The 16220-nt window shown below is 43.0% G+C and overlaps 1 protein-coding gene and 1 non-coding gene across 3 annotated transcripts in view; both read right to left on the reverse strand.

Annotated features, from left to right (window-relative positions):
• The window catches only part of CRTC3 (CREB regulated transcription coactivator 3), a 145754-nt gene extending 134295 nt beyond the window's left edge, over nucleotides 1-11459 (reverse strand). For both annotated transcript variants that reach the window (XM_053581942.1, XM_053581941.1), the window contains exons 1-2: nucleotides 11173-11459; nucleotides 2494-2592 (exon numbers count right to left, since the gene is read on the reverse strand). In XM_053581942.1, the coding sequence (XP_053437917.1) occupies nucleotides 2494-2592; nucleotides 11173-11304 (231 nt within the window). In that variant the 5' untranslated portion in view covers nucleotides 11305-11459. The remainder of the gene's footprint in view (nucleotides 1-2493; nucleotides 2593-11172) is intronic.
• LOC128580297 (small nucleolar RNA SNORA2/SNORA34 family) lies at nucleotides 6266-6402 on the reverse strand. The gene has a single exon (XR_008378597.1). It is a non-coding gene; the product is annotated as a small nucleolar RNA SNORA2/SNORA34 family (small nucleolar RNA).
• Nucleotides 11460-16220: the final 4761 nt, after the last annotated feature.

The following is a 16220-nucleotide window of genomic DNA, read 5'->3' on the forward strand; positions in this document are numbered from 1 at the left end:
TGCGGTGACTCACGCCTCTTAATTCCAGCATTTTGGGAGGCTGAGGTGGGTGGATTGCCTGAGCTCAGGAATTCGAAGCCAACCTGAGCAAAAGCGAGACGCCATTTTAAAAAAACTAGCCAGGAATTGTGGCAGGAGCCTGTAGTCTCAGCAACTTGGGAGACCAAGAGTTTGAGGTTGCTGTGAGCTATGGCCCCATGGCACTCTACCAAGGGCAACAAAGTAAGACGCTGTCTCAAATAAATAAATTAAATTAAATTAAAGACTACGCTGAGCATAATGGCTCACACCTGTAATCCTAGTACTTTGGAACACTGGGACAGATTATATAGCTTGAAGCCAGGAGTTTGAGACCAGCTTGAGCAACACAGCAAAACCTCATGTCTATAAAAACAAACATTTAAGAAATAGCTGGGCATGATAGTGCATGCTTATAGTCTCAGCTATTCCTTTTTTTTTTTTTTTTTTTTGAGACAGAGTCTCAAGCTGTCACCCTGGGTAGAGTGTCGTGGCGTCATAGATCACAGCAACTTTCAACTCGGCTCAAGTGATCCTTTTGCCTCAGTTTTTCTAGTTTTAGTAGTGACAGGGGTCTCACTTGTGAACTCAAGCAATCTACCCACCTTGGCCTTCCAGAGTGCTAGGATTCAGGTGTGAGCAACCGTGCACGGCCTATAATCTCAGCTATTCTGATGGCCGAGGCAGGAAGATGGCTTGAGCCTGTGAGTTTGAGGTTGATGTGTGCTATAATGATACCACAGCACTCTAGCCTAGGTGACAGACCTTTTTTGACCTGTCTCAAAAAGCACAATAAATATAAAAGACTGAAAAAACTATTCCAGACTGAAGGAGACTACAAACAATAACTAAATACATGTGATTCTGAATGGGATCTTTTTCCTGTAAAGAACAGTAATGAGACATTTAGTGAAACCCGAAGAGGTCTGAGGATCCAATGTTAATAATGTATCACTGTTAATCTTCTGATTTTCACGGCTAAATTTTGGTTATACCAGACAATGTGCTTGCTTGTACAAAATACACAGTGAAATACACAGTATCCAGGAGCAAAAGTTATCTGTACTCCCAACTCTTCTATAAGTCTGTGATTGTTTCAAAGAGAAAAAAAATTAGGAAAAGCACCCTAGGAAAACCAAGGATTATCATTTTATCCCATGCATCAGCAAGGGGATATGATAGTAAATCCCATATTTTGCTAAGTTGACAATAAAGTACCACAAACTCAGGATCTCAAACACAGCAAACCTTGACAGTGTTCCAGTTCCCAAAGCCTGAGTCTATTTTATCTGGACCCTGAATGAGCCAATAGTCAATATATATGTAGTAGGTATTATGGTAGAGACTCCATTATTCTTATATGAAAGAGAGGATTCTAGAAATAGAACTATGCACAAATATGTTCATACTGTGTTTTTTTCTAATCGCCATTACATTTAGAATTCCTACGAGCACTCTCAAATAGAAGTTGCTAATTTAAATGTTTACTTTATTTGACATCATCAAAAAAGTGAACCAAGTTGCTGCAATAAAGACATAAGACTTTTAAAATGAAGAACAGTGCTTTTAAAATGAAGAGGCATTTGAATGAATGAAGTTGTATTTCATCTTAAAGTTTATATCTCAACTTTAACACCAAATCTTAAATTATATAATTAGAATAACAGGCTCCTAATGTTTCAAAGACTAGGATGTCTAAGTAGGTCTAATTCAGACCTTAATAATAGTACCACCTACCCTTGCCTGAAATACCAATTCCACGTGGTGTTTAACCAAGGCTCCTCGTGGGTGTGACTACAGCTCTCTACCATGCTGCACCAACCTGAATGCAACGCAGACCACTTACCTATGCCTGCACCTGTGGTGTCCAATCTGGTAGCCACTGGCCACGTGAAGCTAGTGAAATGTGGGTAGTCCAAACTGAGATGTGCTTTAAAGTGTAAAATACACAACAGATTTCAAAGACTTAGCACTTAAAAAAATACTTAAAAAAAAAACTCATTAATGTTTTTTATGTTGATTTCATGTTGACATCATAGTTTGGATATATTGAACTAAGTATTTAAATAATATTAAAAATAATTCCACCTATTTCATTTTCTTTCATGTGGCTACTAGAAAATATTAAATTATGCATGGGGCTCAAGCTGTACTTCTACTGAACAGCGCTGCCTTAGACACGTGTGAAATAGCACAACCTCACACTGTACAAAGTGTAAAAAAGGCCATGGGTGGGCTCTCCAGAGAAAGACTGAACCAGACCCACACCCTGTTTATCCACCAACAGCTAATCTTTTTTTTTTTTGCAGTTTTTGGCCGGGGCTGGATTTGAACCTGCCACCTCTGGCATATGGGGCCAATGCCCTACTCCTTTGAGCCACAGGTGCTGCCCCAACAGCTAATCTTTTTAGGGATAACCTTTGCCAATCTTTTTATACTCCCTTAAGCTTCAAGAAAGTACATATATAGAGGTACCTGCAACTCTGAGGCACTGCTCCGCAGCTGGCTCACATTTGGTAAGGACCCTCCGTGGTACTGTGTAAGGCGCAGTTGCTGGAGCTTCTGAAATTGAACCTGGAAACAAAGCCATTTCAAGAACGTTAAAAAGTGACACCAGAGATCTGAAAGTAGCAGCAGTGTGGTATCTTGTAGTACAATGGCTCAAGAACGAAAGTCTTGGTTTTGATTTCTTTACTTAAATGATTACAACCTTCAGGTTTCTGGTGCTTTCTGGGTTTTGGTTACTCTATTTCTGGAAAGAATATACCCATGTTCTAAGTATCCCATGTGCTAGGATAGTTAGGTATCCATGCAAGGTCTTTAGGTCCTGGACTTGGGGGTATAGGCACAAACTTTAACAACTTTCTTTCTTTTCAAAGAAAAACTTAACTACTATCCACAACCATAACACATTAGCTGTTTCTCTTCTCCATTCACATGTATATAATAATTGAATAGTTATGATTATAAGTACAACCTGGATGCTTACATCATAAGCCTTTCCCATGCCAATTACATAATCATTATTAATGGCTAAATAACACTTCTCTAGAACTGAATTATTTCCCTAGAACATGGATGTATCATTAATTTGTGTAAAGAAGGCCAATTCAACAGGTATAAAATGGCACCCCACTGTTTTAATATGTTTTTATTCTGTTAATTCTTCCTTACTTCATGTTTTAAAAGTCAGTAAACTGGTTACAATTCTTATAAACCCCAAAGTGGTCCAATCTGGCCTATAAGAGTTCTGTTTCTAAAATAATAAATTAGCACTGTGGTTACATAACACTTGGCACTTACAATGCATACAAGGAAGAAAGAAGTTATAGATGAGAAGCCCAAGACAGATTTCTACCCCCTCACTACCTTCTCCCTTTGTCTACTATTAATACCACCTAGGGTGGGCCAGATGCTATCCTCTGATACTTTGCTCACTTTATCCCTAATTCTCACCACTAACATGCAGGGAAGACTTAATCAACCTGCTTGTACAGACCTGGAGACCGAGAGGTAACTTAGTGACTTGCCCAAGGTCACCCAACTTGCAGGAGGCTGAGCCACGGTTGTCTAATTCAAAGCCCATATTCTGCCATTTCTTTTCCTTTGTTCTATTCTTCCCTTCACAATGACACTATATACAAACTCAAAAAAAAAAAATGAAAGTTTGGTTGACCAAAAGCATTGCTGAGTCCACAAAGCCCTCTGATTTTTTAATATGTATTATGAAAAATTTCAAGTGTGAGGAAAATGTGTCAGACTGTTTATAAAACCAGTGTATGGTGCCCCATGATTGCATTAATGTACACAACTATGATTTAATATTAATAAAAAAATACGTATTATGAAAAATTTCAAATAGCTTATATAAAATAGAGACAAATATAATGAAACCCCTTCTGTCCATTTTCTAGCTTCAACAATTGCCAACTTAAGTCCAATCTTCTCTCTCTACCCTCCCAGTAACTTACAGTGCCCCAATAAAAGAAATTCCAGATATCATATCATTCTATACATCAGTATGTATCTACAAAAGATAAGGGCTTGCATCTACCTAATAATGTGAAAGGTATATAACCCCTTAGTGGCCTTAACTTCCCTTAAACCCACAGTATTTGATTTCTCAAACATATTGCATGGGGAGATGGTTATAATCTATTAATCAAAACCCAGATCTCAGAGTCAAGTATGAAACAGAGGACATGGTGAACTTTTTCCACCTATGAGCTGAGTTATTAAGAATAGTCTCCCAGCTTTCGATCTTAACATTCTAAAAAGCACTTACCTAAAAGCATTTGACTCTATATCCTTGAAATTATCTGGACAAAATTCTCAACTATCTTGATATAAATCCTTTAATTTCTTTTTCAAAGAATCAATCTATCATTTATTCACTTATGTAAAAACTTAGCTGTGTTTTCAGGCACTGACTGAATAAGGTGAATACACAGTCAAGTCCCTGCCTTCAGAGAGTTCTCACAAAGGACTCAACGCTTACCCAAAGCCTTGACACTTCAACCACACTAAGTCCCTCCCTTCCCACAGCCCCCCAAATTGCTCTCCCTCTGCCCATTTCCAGAGTCTTTGGAGGCTATTGTCCCACAATAAAAAGAGGGCTGGACTTGGAATCAAAAGACCTGACTTTGTAATGTGGAGCTCCCATGTCATTGGGCAAATTATTCTGAGGCCTCCTTCACAAGAATGACATGAGGTTCAAGAGAACAGACATGATAGTGGGACATGAAATGTAAAGCTCTGGACAGCTTCTCAAGATACAATCATTATAGTTGATATTCTCAACTACTTCTGAAAACCTTGAGTTATTGTGATATCTTTCCTTTTAAAACTTAGAATCATTGAGCTAGAAAGAACCTTGAGACTGTCTTAAACACCTTCATGTTTACAGATGATGAAAATGAGGATCAAAGAATGATTAGCTTAAGGCAGAGGTCACTGACTGTGTTCAGGGACACATTTAGTGCAGAGAATTTTGTTTGATCTACAAATGCTGATTCATTCAACACTTTAAATTTTGATTTAAAAAATTAAGAGACTACATAAAAATCTGGATTTACAACTCCTCTTGATTGAAAGATCAGACAACAATGAACCCACATTCTTAAAAGGCAAGGCTAGATAAAGCTGAGAAGTAGCTGCCTCCTCAAACAGGCCCAAGTCCTCCTGTTTGCCCAGGCACCACTGCACCCTACTATCCCTGCCCCTCAGCCCAGGATCAGCTCATTCCTGGCCCCTCCATTCATTCACCTTTCCTACCTCACCCATTTACTTGAGTTAGCAATCTCGGGCCTCTATTCACTGTAGTGGAATCTTCTTTAATGCCTATATGACATGAGGATGAAGTGAAATCCAAGCCTCATCAATTCTTTTTTTAAAGTCTCACAAGAGTCAACACAATTACAATCAAAATCCCAGCAGGACTTTTTATAGAAACTGAGATAATTCTAAGATTTACAGATGTACAAATGACCTACAATAGTTAGAGAAAGTTTTAAAAAGAGCTTAGTTAGGGGACTTGGGTTGCCTGACTTCAAGACCTACCACGAAGCTCCAGTAGACAGAATGCTAGCATCAAAAAGAAAGATCAAGAGAATGGAGAAGAGGGTAAAATCAGACTTACACATATTTATGGCCAACTGATTTTTGACAAAATGCTGTAGCAATTCAATGGGGAAAGAGAAGTCTTTTCAACAGATAAATTCTGATACTAGACACCCCTCATGAGGGAAGGAAAAGTAGTTGAATAATCAGAAGTCAGCATGACATCCAGATTCAAACTCCAGCTCTACCACTTACCAGCTGTGCAACTATCCCTAAGCCTTGATTTGAACTTCTGCACACACACAACACAGGGTTGCTGTGAGGACCACAGGAAATGGTGTATGTGAAGGGATTACAGTGCCTTGCAAAGGGACAGCCCACAATATTTAGCCCAAACTCAATCTTTCCAGTCTTTTCTCTCTACTCCTGTCTTAGAGCACTTGTTGTTCTACGATGTATCTAGGGTTTATTTATTTAAATATAAAAATAATCGGTTGTCTCAAATATCTAAGCCAAATTAACACTTCAGGTTGATATACTGAGTTAAACTGGTTTCTTGGCACAAATTGCCCTTCACAGCCAAACTTCCTTTTTTTTTTGAGATAAATATAATATTTTATGGGTATTTTGGAACCCCAGTACTAAGACTACAAATACACACTAGCCTACATCTATCACCAATGACTCATACTGTTTCTTTCTAATGAATTGACCATTACATTTCCAAAGTTCTGAAATGGCCAACAGACCATAGAAAGATAATTCTTTAGGCTCTTGCTTGAAACCAACAGCTTCAGCAAACTGCTGGCCTTGATTCAGGGCCAACACAGCCAAACTTCTTGAACAAGTTTCCAACCCTGCTCTGTTTCCTCCCACCTACTCAGTGCTTCACAGCCCACATCACTCAGCACCCTGTGAACACAGTCTCTTGCTGATGACCTCCACATGATGAGACGAGGACACATCCCTTGTGTCAGGGCCAGTCCCAGCACTGGCTCAGCCAACTGACATCCCACCTCTTAACAGTGATCCTCCTGGCCTCTCTCCTGTCTCTCTGGCTGCTTTTCAGTCTTCTTTGCTGGCTCCTCCTTCTCCACCTCCCCTTTACAGGATGTCATTCCTTGGGCATCTCCTAGGCCCTCTTCATACTTTCCTTTATGGCTGGGGTCCCAGACTCAAAGGCCTGCACTTTTTAAGTAGGGAACATAGTGAGGCAGTCTGTCTGGACTCCCTGTGAAGAACACACAGGGGAGTGGCAGTGACTATGGCAAACTAACAGGCACACACGTGCCCTGTCTAACAGGAGGCTGCTACTCAGCTCCAGGCCACTGCTGCCACACGGAAATGTGGAGTGAATATTGGAAGATGACTTCACTTTTCAAAAGAAGCCAGAGTCCAGATTTTAATGTAAAATCTCAATATTCATTGTAAGCCCTAATAAAAAAAAATATGTTTTTGGCCAAAACCATATCAGAGAGCCAAATACAGAATGTAAGCCATTAGTTTGTAATATCCTTTTGATAAATTCTTCCCAGGCAGCTAAATCTACTTCTGTGACTACACGCAGCAAATATTCCCACATCCACACCACTAGCGTGCCTTCCCTCCTCATCTCCAGGACCTTACAAATAACCACCTGCTGAACCATTTCTGCTTAAGGCCTCAAAGGTACCTTAAACTCAACACTTCCTCACAGCCAAACTGCCAGTGTCCCCTTAAGTGCCCCTGCCAGTGTCCCCCTTAACCAAGGACATCCTGAAACAGCCTGAGCTCTCTCTCTTCTCATCTTCCTCATCCATTCACCAAATCTGGTTCTTTCTGCCTAAGTACCAATCTGCTCAACCTGCCTCCCCATTATTGCTACCTTAGTAAATGATACTACCACATCTCCTGGACTAAAATTACAGCCTCACCACAGTCCCGTTGCCCCCCACTCCTCTATCCCACACCTGATTCTGGAGCAAGAGGAATCTTTTTAAAATGCAAATCTCTCCTAGTTCAATCCCTTCCATGACTTTCCATTGTTCTGGGGATCAACTGCCTAATCCTGCCTCCACAGCCTGAACCCTGGGAGTGTCTCCAGCCTCATCTCAAACTGACCTCATCTTGCCCTTGCAAGACCTTCTGTCTCCTGTGCCTGAAATACATTTCCCCTTACACCCTCAAGTGCATTCCCCACTCCCATTAACCCTTTAGGCCCTGAAGAGGTGGAAACTCCCCACCACACATGCACAGAGCTCCATCCACTTCCCCTTATTAGATGAATGTATCCCCCATTGAATCCTACAAGTCAGCAAGAGTCTGTTTTGCTTGCTTACTGCTATATACCCAATGTCCTCCCTAACCCTTGATACACACTTATGGACTCTAAGTATGTGTGGGACAAATAATAAGAGTTTGAAGGAAAGCACCATATCTCCATCCTTCCTCCCCCCAATAAACATTGACCTTGGAGTAGGCAGGACAGTTCTTTCCCAGGCACACCTGCCTCTTTTTCTTTTTTTTTTTTTTTGCAGTTTTTGGCCGTGGCTGGGTTTGAACCCACCACCTCCAGCATATGGGACTGGCACCCTACCCCTTTGAGCCACGGGTGCCACCCCCACCTGCCTCCATTTCTTCCCTCTCTTTACCACTCCAAGTACTCCTCTTAGCACTCCCTTCTCAAAACTTTCCCACTGCTTCCTGATAAGGCTGAAACTCTAAAATTAGAGTGAAAAATTCTCCATTATCTAGTCCATGCTACCTACTAAGTAAAAGGACTTAACTCCAGCTCTTAAGGACTGGCTGTGCTTGTGTAGAGAAGGGCTTGAAGCCCAATATAGATAGGCTAGGGCCGGAGGGAGAGTACTTGATAGATTAGTGATGTCTGTCTCATCCATTAGCATGTCTGCCATGGGCTGGTAATGCAAAGTCAATAGATATGCCATCCAGCTACCAATTATAAACTATCTTCTCCAGCTGGAATCTTAAGATCCTTGGAGGTTCCAGGATGTTTGGAGAATTTAAGAGTTCTCTTTGACAAGTGACTTCTTTATAAAAATAATCCTTAAAATTTTTAAATAAGGATTTCCTTATTATATTTGCCTATAATATTAGTAGGCAAATTTAGTGTTATCATTTAAGTATTTATGAACACAGTGGAGCTAAGTAGTATTATTTTACTTGCAAGTGGCCAAGAAGGAAACTGAGAATGAACATGTAAATGATTCCGTGTACTAGATGAAGGGAAAAGTAATACCATAATTTTGTATTAATTAGAATAAAATGGTAACCAAATTATCATATGGGTCAGTTGAGCAGGCTTCCTAAATTCAAGAGAACCTGAGCTATAGAGTTAGCACCATATTTACATCAAAAGCCTCAATGCAGTTCAACAAAATAGCATTGGTCACATTATATTAAGGTTAATTTTGATTTACTGCATTTGTAACTTTGCTTGAATTTATTTTGTAACGCGTTTTGGTTTATGGTTGTATCACAGCTATAAGCAAAAGACTTTGTATACAAATTTACATTTGAACACATCTGAATAATATAATCAAACTATATATAGTAAATCCTCCATGGCAGAACACCTCCCTACACTGACCACCTACTTGAATTGACCTAATTTTCATAGACTGGGCACGCACCACTTGTATGTGTCAGTACAGCAGGCCTAGTTCCTTATACCACCCATCTATGTATGCTGACCAGTTTGTTACAGTCCCTTGAGTGGTCAACTTGAAGATGTCCTACTGTAATATAAATGAACACTGAGGATCTGCGGAAAAAAACTTGCCTTTAGAAAGTCTGTACTACGTAAAATAAGTCTTTAAGTTACTCATGACTTCATCTATTAAGGATATTTTAAGGGGAATTCATAAATTGAGTGAGAGACTGGATCTACTCTAGGCATACAGACATATGCAGAACAAAAGTACATAAACAGCGTACAGAGTGTATCTAAACAACCCTTAACAGCACAGGCCCCAACATTAATCATCAGCTTTCACCCATCCATTCTTTTCAGTGTGCTCTGAGCTTGTCAAGCTCATCCCTGAATCTAACCAAGGTCACAAACATAAATACCTGTGGTTGCCAGACAAGTAATAAATGAGCAAAGCCAATTAGGGCACAAGGAAACTTATTTAATAAATTCTCACACAGATATATATATATATATATTTTTTTTTTCCCTCTGTGATCAACGTGTAAGTACAAGACATATTTAACTTTCCCCTTAACTTCACATAAACCATCATAAATATGACAAACGGTAACTGACAATTAGTCTTGGCATGGAGGGTAGTGCCAGAGAGTGAGAGGTGTGGACTGTGGCAAACTCAGGTTCATACTCCATTTGAGGGGCAACCACCACCCAATTCCAGTGACAGCTGTCATATAGGAATTCAAGATTAGTGTTACCAGGTCTCTTAATTTTTTTTTTTTTTTGTAGAGACAGAGTCTCACTGTACCGCCCTCGGGTAGAGTGCCGTGGCGTCACACGGCTCACAGCAACCTCTAACTCTTGGGCTTACGCGATTCTCTTGCCTCAGCTTCCCGAGCAGCTGGGACTACAGGCGCCCGCCACAACGCCCGGCTATTTTTTGGTTGCAGTTTGGCCGGGGCTGGGTTTGAACCCGCCAACCTCGGCATATGGGGCCGGCGCCCTACTCACTGAGCCACAGGCGCCGCCCTTAATTTTTAATATGAATAAGAAAATATAGATTTTGTGTGAAAATCTCCCAATTTAAAAATTCTGGCAAGAGATTCAAGAATATTCCCCCTAAACTGCACTGGTCAAATACAACATGCCTGCAACTCTGAGACGGGGACCACCAGTTGGCCAGTGTGCTCCAAATCCCCCTCCAGCCGCCCACACGCGGCCGCCCCCAGCCTCCAATGGTCCCTCAAGAGCAGCGCTGTGGAGCCTCGAGGCCTGCCCCGCGCGACACCCCTGCTGGCTCGTCATCCTCCACTGCCCCACTCGACAGTCCTAACCTCGCCAGATGCCTGTCCCGCTCGCAACTCACTCCTCCGGCCCCTCCCAGGTGGTCGGAGACTCTGGGCACCTTGTCGGTTCTCACCGCATACCTCGTGCTGAAAAAAGTAAACTGGACGGAGAAAGCTCCTCCACGGAGTAACGGGGACTCGGCACCGAGTCGCGGGGCAGTGCCAAGGGCCACCCGCTGGGCCTGGGTCCTCGGTACTCAGCGCTCTCCCGGCGGGCGCGGCTCCGGGTCCCCACCCCTACCGCGCCGCGGGCTCGAGGTGGGCGGTGCTCGGGGCAGAGAGAAGCCGAGCGCCCGGCCCGGCCTCCGCGCGGTTCGTGATTTCCTCCCGCGGCTCTGGCCACCCCCCCCACCCCGCGCCGAGGCAGCCTCACGCCGCCGCCCGCCTCCCCAGGCTCGGCCCTTCCCACCCCCTCCGGTGACACGTCCCGCGACCCTGCCGCCTCCACCGTGACCGCAGTGGCGAGCGGTGGTCGCAAGGAGGGAAACGCTGAGGCCGCAGCCGCTCCGGCCCCGCTCCCGCCTCGGCCCGCGACCTCTCACCCGCCGCGCGGTCCCAACCGCTCCCGTCACCGCCCCGCCCGCCGGCCCGGGCCCTCACCCGCGACAGGGTGAGATCGGTCATGAGCTGCTCGAAGGCCCGCGTCTCCTCGGCCTGTCGCTGTGTGTGCAGCGCGATCTTCTCGCTGAATTTCCGCGGGTTGGCGCTGCCGGAGCCCGGCGATGCGGCCATGGCGCCGCCCGGGGCGGGCAGGGGGAGGCGGGGGCCGCGCGGTCTGGTCTCGGCCCACTCGCCGTCCGCAGGCCGCCAGGCCGCCGCCCGAAACCGGTAGTCCGGGACGAAGCGGAGATGAGCCGCCGGGGCCCGGAGTCCGCAAGCGGCCGGGAGAGCGCCGAGTCCCGCCCCGCGCCCTGCGCCCCGCCCTCGCCCCGCCCGCCCCGCGCCCGCCGTTGCCGGCTCCTCCACCCTCCCCCGCCCCGCGCGGGCCCCGCTGCAGCCGCGGCCAGAGGAACCTTCACCGGCCCCGTGGGACGGCCAGCCAGCGCGCGCTGCGCGCCGCTTCCCTGAGCGTCTCCGACTTAGTGGCGGCCCGTGGGCTTACGTGACCCCTTTAGAGCGGAGTTCCTGCGGGTACCCCATCCCCCAGTTTATGGTGACTTACTTCGGGGGTGAACTTGTGCGCCCTCAGTCCCCCGGGGGGGCGCGTGCTAAATCCTGCGGGGGCCTGAGGTCCCCCCTCTATTTGTTTGCCTGAAGTCGTTTCAACACTCCCTTCCAAAAGGGACTAAATCTGTGTCCTAATTTTTCAAACACCCACCCGGCATGTTGCTAGCCACAGCCCCTGCCCTCTTTCCAGAGGCTTTCAAACTTGGCTGTGGCCTCTCCAAACCCCGGCTTCAGCAGGTGCCAATTTGGGTCCTAAAACCTGCCACATCACCTTGGGGGCGTCCTCTTCTCTTGCAGTCCAGCAGCTGCCCAGCACAAATGCTGATGTGCACAGACATGTGCTGGTGAGCCCAGAGCTTGCATCTGCCTTTTGCAAATTAGGAAATACTGTATTAGAGATAAGCAAAAGAATACAGACAGTAGTAGGCCATGCCTATAATCCCAGGGCTTTGGAGGCCAAGGTAAGAGTTTTGGACTTTTTGATTGAGGCCCACATTAGCCTGGACATCATAGCAAGACCCCTCTCTAAAAAGAGAAAAATTAGCCTGGCATAGTGGCATGCATCTGTATTCCTAGCTACTCAGGAGGCTGAGGCAGGAGGATCACTTCAACCTAGGAGATTGAGGCTGCAGTGAGCTATGGTCACAACATCGCACCAGCTTGGGTGACAGTTATACCTTGTCTCTAAAAAGAAGAAAAAATATGACACCCACCCACACCCTCCACTATCAAGATTAAACAGATATCAAAACACTTGGCAGCATGTACTTAGGATTTATTAAAGACATATAAAGTGAAAAAGAAAAAAGACATATAGAGTAACTAAAGCCCCACCGTACTTCTTCCTCCCTAGAGATATTCAGTCACTGTGCTCAGGTATGCCATTCCCTTTTTTGTTTTTCTACTTTTCTTACGTTTAATGTATGGATCTACCAACTACATATGAAATAAATACCTTTTTTAAAAATCTTTACAAGAATGACATCATGCTGAATAATCTTTTTTTTTTTTTTTTGAGACAGTGTCTATGTTGCCCTTGGTAGAGTGCCATGGTGTCACAGCTCACAGCAACCCCCATCTCTTGGGCTTAAGCGATTCTCTTGCCTCACCCTCCCAAGTAGCTGGGACTATAGATGCCTGCCACAATGCCCAGCTATTTTTTTGTTGCAGTTGTCGTTTAGCTGGCCCGGATGCGTTGGAATCAGCCTATAACCACTGTGCTATGGGCACCGTCGATCATTTTATTTTCATTCACCATTATGTTTTTGAGATTTGTTTGTATCATTTCATTTGTTTTAACTGCACTATATTTCATTATGTTTTTCTTGTCTCATATATATATATCATATAACTGAACTTTTTAGGAAATTTAATCTGAGGATATATTTCTATTAGCTAGAGTTTAGTTTGCTCTATTAATTATATTGTTTTTTTTTATTAAATCATAGCTCTGTACATTGATATGATCATGGGGCATCATTCACTAGCTTTACAGACCGTTCTTATTAATTATAATTGGATTTATTTCTTCTGTTGTATTTTGTGCTATTTACCATGTTTTTTCTTTACATTTTATTTTCTGCTTTCCTGTTAACATTGTCTGGGTTCGGTTTCAGAGAACAGAACCATTCTAGATGATTTAAGTACAAAGTATTCATTACAAGTATAAAATGTACAGACATCATACAGGCGTAGACTTATCTGGAGGGCTAAAGCAGCAGACTCCAGGTTGAACATTCAGGAATAACTTTGAGAACCGCGTTGGAGAGCTGAGACACCAAAGGAGCCCCTGACTTTTCTAAAATCAGGTGTGGTGGCTCAGGCCTACGATTCTAGAACTAGCACTGAAGAACTCCACAACTGCAGTCCAGAGAAATAGCACATGTGGACTCTGCTTTACCTCCACCTATATGTCTCATGAGAGAGAATGTGACTGGAAGGACCAAAATTGTGAATCCTTGCTGTAAGATCGTCTAGGAAATGTAGGTTTGGCCTGTTAGCTTCTACAAAGTAGGAAGGACAGTAGAAAGACAGTGGGGTGGGTATTGCACTATGTCCTCCATGTCCTCCCACCAGTTCAGGTATCTGTCATATTTCCTTTGTTTGTGTTGGAATATGTTTATTCTAAATTGCTGTGATTAACTTGATCATTTAAATTTAATTTTTTAAATTAGAAACAGAGTCTCACTGTATTTCCTAAGCTGAAAGCGATCCTCTCAATTAGCTGGGATAATTTTGTAATCAAATATATACATGGTAATCTTATAAAAAGTGAAATTTGCAGGTTTATAATTGTAAAAAGAAATCCCAAGTCCCACTTTAAATATGCTTACCTGCCGTTTTATGATACTTTTCAATTTTTACATATTAACCTAATTTTCTATTATAGAATTGGAATGATTTGGCCATTTTATGTTCCAACAAAAATATAATATTCCCTGCCCTCAGACTTTCAATGTAGTTTTATGATCATTTTTGGTAAATCAATATTAAGTGTTTCCATAATTAGTATAGTTGCACGTTGTACAAACTTTTTTTAGAGTTACAATTTCCTCTGTTGTTGGTTTGCTTAGGTTTCTCTCAACCTATTATAAATTTCTTTCTCAAATTCTTTGACAGAACTGTGAAGTACATTCGTGAATCTATGAATGATCAGTCGGTGGCCGGGAGCCTTTTCCTGTGGTATGTTGACTTCCTGTCTCACCCTGGCCTGCTGTGCTGCTACGGACCTGTGGTTCCCTTCTCTATCATCCCGAGGTTCCCTGCATTACCTATGTTCTGACCTTGTTTCTTGTGTCTCAGGTAGTCCTCTTGTCATTTGTTTTGCCTTTGTTTTGGTGAAGAACATTTTCTAGTAGTTTGGGGGGGAGAGGAATTAGACACATAAAAGATAAAAATCTTTGAGACTGTGTGAAGATGTTTTCAGTTTGCCCTCATACTTGATTGTTAGTTTAGCTAAGAATAGTTGTCTTAGTTGGAAATCCTTTTTACTTAGCTCTCTGAATGCATTGCTTCCTTGTTTTCTCACTTCCAGCATTGCTATTGGGAAGGCTGCTCACATTCTGTTTCCTTCTCCTTTGCAGATGACTGTTTTTTTTTGAGAATTATTACTCATTTATTTTTGTGTCTCCCCACACCCCAACCTCTGAAGGCTTAGTATTCTGATATTTTATGATGATGTGCCTTGGTATGGGTCTTTTGCTCTTGTTCATTGTGCTGGGGAATGGATATATGTGTGGAAACAAAGCTTTCATATCTTTCAGTTCTGGAAAATTGTTTCATCTTCTTGTTAATTTTCTTCGCTCTTTCTTTGTGGAACTTTTGTTAATCAGTTAACAGGTGTCCTAAATTGTTCTTTCTTTTCATTCCTATTTTCTATTTCTTTGTCTTTTGTTAGTTTTCTATTTCCTGGTAAATTTTCTGAAGTTTATTGTAAAACTTTTATTTCTGCTATTAATCTTTCGATTTCTAAGAGATTTTTCTTGTTGTCACATGTTCCTTTTTTAAAAATAGCATCGTGGGCCAGGCACAGTGTCTCACACCTGTAATCCTAGAACTCTGAGAGGCTGAGGTGCGTACATTGGCTGAGCTCAGGAGTTCAAGAACAGCCTGAACAAGCAAGAGATCCCATCTCTAAAAATAGCCTAGCATTGTGGCAGCTGCCTATAGTCCCAGCTACTTGGGAGGCTGAAGCAAGAGAATCTCTTGAGCCCAAGAATTTGAGGTTGCTTATCATAAAAAAACTATGCTAACAATCTCTCCATTATATTAAAAAAAAATACATTTACAGAAGGGTAAGGCAATTTGCCTAAGGTTACATAAGAAGGTATAGAGCTAGGATTTAAACCCGAGTTACTTGACTCCAAAACCTTACTGTTGATCATTGCACTGTACCCTTACAATCCCAACTTCCTCTCACCTGTCCAATTCCCTCTTCTGAACCCCACCATCACACAACCAAGTGCCCATATGCCACTGGCTTTGCTAAATCAGCTCTACCTCAACATACTTGGAACTGAACTCTGAAGCCTATCCTCCACCAAATCTCTTTCTAATCTCCTTTTGCCTCAACTTCTCCTTTTCGGTAGCTGAAACCACACCCATTTGCTCAAACCTGGATTAAACGGATGGTACTTTCTATTCTCATTTATCTGGCTGGCAAAGCCTGGAAACACACAGATACATACATACACACATAGACACACGTGTGTGCACATACACACAGGCTTCTCTCCAAACTCATCAAAGAGTACAAATTGGTTGCCACGTCGCTCTTAAAATTCCCCTATTGCTCCCCAGTGATTTAATGATAGATTTCCAAATTATTTTCATGACAACTACCTCCCCATGTTTGGCTTCTTCTTACCTCTGCAAAGCTTCATCTCCCAAACTCTACCTAATAATGACTCCCAGCCACTCTGGCCTCTCTGCTTTCTCTGTTCATCATGTGTGCTATTTCTATACCAGGCTTTCTGTGGGTA

This window comes from Nycticebus coucang, chromosome 2, assembly GCF_027406575.1.
Source record: "Nycticebus coucang isolate mNycCou1 chromosome 2, mNycCou1.pri, whole genome shotgun sequence".
NCBI classification, from domain to species: domain Eukaryota; kingdom Metazoa; phylum Chordata; class Mammalia; order Primates; family Lorisidae; genus Nycticebus; species Nycticebus coucang.